The sequence below is a fragment of the Lepisosteus platostomus genome, chromosome 11 (genome assembly GCF_059453375.1).
Source record: "Lepisosteus platostomus isolate fLepPlt1 chromosome 11, fLepPlt1.hap1, whole genome shotgun sequence".
Taxonomy (NCBI): Eukaryota; Metazoa; Chordata; class Actinopteri; order Semionotiformes; family Lepisosteidae; genus Lepisosteus; species Lepisosteus platostomus.
In genome coordinates, this window is record NC_142621.1 from 46,644,543 (window position 1) to 46,650,546 (window position 6,004).

General features: G+C 51.1%; 1 protein-coding gene across 4 annotated transcripts in view; it reads left to right on the forward strand.

Moving 5' to 3' along the window:
- Positions 1 to 3,527, forward strand: part of rptor (regulatory associated protein of MTOR, complex 1) — a 145,388-nt gene extending 141,861 nt beyond the window's left edge. For all 4 annotated transcript variants that reach the window (XM_088600061.1, XM_088600063.1, XM_088600064.1 and 1 more), the window contains 2 exons: positions 698 to 827; positions 1,174 to 3,527. In XM_088600061.1, the coding sequence (XP_088456187.1) occupies positions 698 to 827; positions 1,174 to 1,242 (199 nt within the window). In that variant the 3' untranslated portion in view covers positions 1,243 to 3,527. The remainder of the gene's footprint in view (positions 1 to 697; positions 828 to 1,173) is intronic.
- The last annotated feature ends 2,477 nt before the right edge of the window (positions 3,528 to 6,004 follow it).

A 6,004-nucleotide genomic window follows, 5' to 3' on the forward strand; every position in this document is an offset into this window, starting at 1 on the left:
CTGGAATTAGAATTGGGTGCCAGGAGACAGTGTGAGAGAGCAAGCGAGCAAGTGCGGAGAGGGTAAGATAAGACCTCTTAATAATAATAATAATGTTTCTTTATTATCCCTATACAATTTCTTGCATTAGGAATGCGTCTTTTCACATACCCCAGCTTTTCTCCAGGGAGACACAGACACACAGACGGGGAGAGAAGCTGGGGGTCAGAGCGCAGGGTCTGCCATTGTACGGCGCCCCTGGAGCAGTTGGGGTTAAGGGCCTTGCTCAGGGGCCCAACGGAGTAGGATTCCTCTGCCGGCCGCGGGATTTGAACCGGCAACCTTCCAGTCACAGGCGCAGATCCTTAGCCACAGAGCCACCGCTCCGCCCCTATATGGCCTATATAGAAATTGTATATGGCTCTTTCTTAGCCATATACAATTTCTTGCATTAGGACTTGTCTTTTCACCCCAACTTGCTCTCCAAGAGACACACAGGCACACAGAAGGGGAGTAACAAGCTGGGGGTCAGAGCGCAGGGCCAGCCATTTATATGGCCCCCCTGAAGCAGTTGGGGTTAAGGGCCTTGCTCAGGGGCCAACCGGCAACCTTCCAGCCACGGGCGCAGATCCTTAGCCACAGTGCCACCACTCGGCCAGAGCTCAGTTTGTTCCAGGAACAGAGCACTGAGCTGCCTCTGTCTTCTTCCCCTCTGCAGTGGCTCAATGAACCAGTTCATCGCCGTCTACAACTCCAACGGAGACGTCATCAGCAACATCAAATACTACGATGGGTTCATGGGACAGAGGATCGGGGCCATCAGCTGTCTCGCTTTCCATCCTTACTGGGTAACCCTGATACTTGGCTGCGGATCTTGCCTTTGCTGTTGTCTCCCCCTTGTGTTAGCTGACCCTAAAGCTGGTATCCCCAGCTGAGCATGAGTCCCTGCCTGACTATCCAAGTCCAGCTCCCTGTTTTCCTTGGAATGCTCACAGCGATGGATCACCCTCCCGGCGTAACCGGTCACCGCAGCCGGAGAATCCAGACAGGAAGTGGCTGCGGGGCTTCCTCTTGTTTGTAGCCTGTCTTGTGTGCGCCGCTGTTCCTGGTCTTGTTAAGGGCGTGCCCAGCTGCTCGTCCACACGGCCGTGAGTTCTGCATCATGTGTGACCTCGCTGTTCTTCTCTCTCGCAGCCCCACCTGGCGGTCGGCAGCAACGACTTCTACATGTCCATCTACTCTGCGGAAAAGAGACTGAGATAACGCCAGCACACTGGCCCCTGCCTCACGAACCCCCGAAAACTGATGTAAATTACTTATAGTGTACATATCCAAATACCAACTTGAATGTCTAGTGATGGCTGCTGCTACTCATAAATTGTCATTATTATTATATTATTATTATTATTATATTATTATTATTATTATTATGAGCTACTGATTGTAGATTTGGCTGCGCTGAGGAGCGTGTATATTTATTTGCCTATACAGGTTATAGAAATATTTTAAACCACACAATGGGGGTACGCTGCCTTTGTGGGTTCCTTGCTGTGTGATCCGCGCCTGTCCGAGGACGGGGGGGGCGAGGGTTTGTCGCTTGCACCCCCTGAAGAGGGCGTGGCGCGGAGTGGCGGGCGGCCTTGCAGTTTATCGTCCCGCTGGAGGCCCTGCGAGGGGGCGTGGCACACGGCAAAGCAATAAAGTGTCAAATTGACAATTAAGACTCCCACTGTGGCACAGCCTTATCACTAAGTTACACCCGATGGGGATATCTGGTATTGCGCCCTCGTGTCTGAAATAACTCCAGTAAGGACTCGGGTTGCTCTTGAACCAGGAGATTCCCTTCGTATAGCTGTTTGAGCTATGAAATTGTACTTCAGCCCTTTTCACCTTTTATTGTTCTTGTTCTTGTTCTATCCCGCTGTGCTGACGTTCACGCTGGGATGGTATCGGGTTTTGCTCCAGGGGTGTTTTGACAGCAGAACTGTGATCGAAGGGGAGAGTGCCCCCGCCCCCACAGTGCCCCCCAGGCCAATGGACGGGCCCCGTGTGGAGGAGTGGCCTGCGCGTGATTGGCTCTCTCTGGGTCCGTCCCCTTCCTCGTTGGGTTCCTGCGCCCCTCTCAGGACCTCCCGGAGCGGGCAGCCGCGAGAGAGAGAGAGAGCGCAGCCGGTGGCCGACTCCCCCTGCACCCGTGGGCGATGGGAGTGTGGCACTGCCACCCAGCCGCTGCCAGGGAGTTTTAACACACCAGCATTGCCTTCCTTTCGGGGTGGTGGTTTTTTTTTTCCTGCGTCCTCCTTCCCTGTTGGGCTGTTTCGTGCCGACCGCAGAGGGCCCCCTCTGCCGCGTGCGACCTGGGGGAGCCCGGGTCTGCGTCTGACCCCCCCCCCACCCCGGCCTGTCGGATCACGAGACAGACCTGCGGGCCTCCCTGCAGCGCTGCACAGCGGGCCTGTGTGTTGCGCAGAGGCTCGTATTCTGGACCTGCTGAGGACGCCTACCCCTCCCTCCCTCCCCCCTTCCGATTAAAAGGGATAAAGGGATATTGTCTTCTACGAGCGACGGACATGCTTTTTTCCGTTGTTGTTGTTTTTCCTTCAGAAGACGGGGGTTTCATTGCGAACGTCCGTTTGTAGGACGAGGATGACCGAGCAGGAGGTCTCGAGCCGGTCTGTGCGCAGGAGCGGAGGCGACCGCGGAGGCCGTGGGGCAGGAGGAGGTCGCCCCGCTGCCCGCAGCTTCCCTGCGAGACTCGGAACCGCACAGACTGGTGCTTTCACACCCCTGCTTTGTCCCGACTGACTGTGTGCGTGCGGGGCTCCACGTTGGATCTCGTTGTCCAGCGGCGTTCATATTCAGCTTGTATCACGTATATTAATCTGTTAATTGCATCTCTTTGGGTGTGCTTTGTATGTTTTTGTTTTTATTATTGGAGATTTTCTTTCTTTTTTTTTGGGGGGGGGGGGGGCTTTTTAGTTTTTGGCTTTGTGAACCGGACTCCTCCCTGGGCCGTGTAGGGAAGACATTAGGGGTGAACAGGGTGATGGGCCACGCGATGGCCTTGGACTTCTTCAAGCGGTTAGGCTTCCCAGTTTTTTTAAAATGTGGTAAAAATCTTTCATCAGTTCAGATATCTGCTTGGCTTGGTGTCTCTGTTTGACTTGTCATAGTTAGAGAGGATACTAAAGGCTACTAAAGGAGGCCCACAGACTGGCATGGCCGCCAGCAACACTTGGTCTGCTGTCTAATCCACGTATTGTGCTCCACTTCGCACTATCTCCCCCTAGTGGAAGGGGGGTGGCATTACTAGCTTATATTCACAGACAGCACAGCTGCCACTGTCCAGCCACTATGTCCTCCTCTGTTAAAACCTGCTGTGAGACGTTTTAACATTTTAGAATAAGAAAAACTAAAACATATATATATAAACGAATGATTTAAAAAAACAATCAGGTGTTCTCCTTGGCTGTAGAGACTGCTTTGTTGAATGTGGTTTGTAAAACAGGAGAAAACTCGGCAATGAAATAAACCAAATACACACGAAACCTTTTTCACGCCTGTTCCTTGGTTGCGCGCCAGTGCTTGGGTTGAAGATCCTGCCTGTCACACAGTGAGCTTGACCGCGTCTGCTGAAATGGAGTGAAAGTACCGGGGAGGCGCTGCCCTGTATGTAGATTTTGCTACGTTGAAACATTTTATTTTTTTAAGCACATCAATGAACAAAACCCTCCACCCTTCAAAGCTCTTTGTTTAAGCTAACGCCAGACACCGTAGATTGTGTTATCAGTCCTGTGTGTCCGGCAGGCGCTTAGTAGTTTCATGTCGGATAACTTTCATTTCATTAGCTTTGTTTCTGGATTCAAAGTCTGGGATCCTTGAACTACAGTACACAGCCTCTTTTATTTAGGCCTAAGGTGGAGAAGGGAGGCATCAGTGAAATCTTCCTGCTGCATACTGGTACGTTATGTCAAGAGGGAGTTTCCTTTGTAGAAATGTTAACCCACTGCTATCCGTGCTCGTTGCTTTCAGCGCTCAGAGGAATGAGGTACTGTATAAGAAACACTTGGAAGAAAGTGCATGCCGTACACCAGAGGTTCGCCAGTGTGGAGTGTGGAGCTTCTCCGGTTCTCGGGACCTTTTAGCACCCCAAAGTGCAGGAGATCCCCCTGGAAGGAGTGTTGGGTTGTTGTGGGGTCACAGGGAGCAGAACACCCCTGAAATGAGACCAGAAGGTCAGGAATGGACAGAGCATGAACTCGGCAGAAGAGGTAATGCTCTTCTTCACATTTCCCTCAAACTGGTTTTGTCGTGTTGGGGGTGTGTAATGCGAAGAGCAACACACACACACCTGTTTTGCTTTGCAGCAAGTGGCAAAGCTGTGAATGCAAAAGTAATCCTTGCTAGCGCCCTTAAGTCGCTCACACTTTCATCAATCATGTTTGCTAGAATCAATAGTGTTTGTAAGAAAAGCAATAGTTCCATCAAGCCAATAAGATGAACAATAAATCCCCCCAAAATGCGATTATTAGACCAGATTATAGAAGTGTGCCGAAATGCAGAAAAAAGGTCAACGTTGCTCTGAATGTTGGTTGCAGGGGTGGCTCAGGCAGCGACCATATGTCTAATCTGATCCCGGTGCGTGTGAGCAGAACCTACCCCAGCCTGACTCTATTGCAACCCTCTCCTCTCTGTGCTGGCAGGTGAGAGCTGTGAAAAGTCCAATCCAGACAGGTAACTTGTGACTTGTGCCTGCAGTTGGGTTTTTTTCCCCCATTGTTAATACACTGAGCAAGCAGCAGAGGGAAGCCCCTTCGACTGAGGCTTGCCTTGTCATTCCCACACATGGCCAGTAGAGGGGGACCAGGTGTTTAGTTTGAAGCCAGCTGGATGGGCATCAGAGACGCAGGAGTCCAAACACAGCAGCACACAGGAGTTTGACCCTGTTGAGCAGGAGGCTGCTGCCATCTCCGGACACGGGAGAGTGTTCAGAACGAAAGGGCAGTCTGACTCATAAACGGAGAAATAAAAAATAACTTGACCTCCCTCACTTCTCCTTTCACCAGCCCTACCAAAGACATCATAGATGCACAGACAAGATACTCTTTTCGCACTTCAGCTAATAGTTTCTCACGTGGGTCGACTACACCCTTAACCGTCTTCACATCTGAAACCACCAGACCAATTTTCAAAGAAGCTAATGGTCACGGGATCACTACCAAATATATTTTCAGAAACATACTTCACAGTGTCTGTTGTGTTAGACCGTGGGAACAAATGTACATGCATGTTCTCTTCGCTCTCTGATGCAATTCTTAAAGCAGGAGGGCACAGGTGTAAACCGCGAACAGGAAGGACTGCTTTACACAAAGGGTGGTGGGAGCGCGGAACAACCTACCCAGCCACCGTGTGGAAGGCATTAGCCTGGGCTCTTTCAAGCACTACAGAAAAAGGTATCCCTTAAAAAATATGTAAGCTATATATTAAAGTTATTTTTAGTCAACACTATAAAAGGAGTGAACTTATTTTAGTGTTGGTATTTGTGTCTCTTGGTCATGCAAATAATATTCCAATTTAAACAAGCGAGGGATTGGGAAAACAATATAGGATTTAGAGGCTGATGGGCAGAAACAAGTGGGATCTGCTACTGCTCAGACTGGGGAGGAGAGTGCTGCACATATTCTGCAGTCAGGAGAGAGGCATCCTTTATGGACCAGACCGTCTGGAGAGACAGGGCTGCAGGAGTGTGTGTGAGGCAGGTGGGTGAGGGTGGGGGGGGCGTCTCGGGGCACATCGGGTCCAAAACAGGTTCCTGTGCCGCTGGGGGGTGTGAGAGGAGTGTGCTCCACAACGAAAATCCCAGACTGCGCTGAGCTGGAGCGCACATCCTCAGGAAGCAGCAGTCACTTCCTGGAAAATTCAACAAAGCCAAGAAGGTTCCGAGTGATAACTATAGCCCCCCCGCCCTGCACAGGCTCCAGCCTCCACACACACACACACACACACAACACACGGACTCACACCC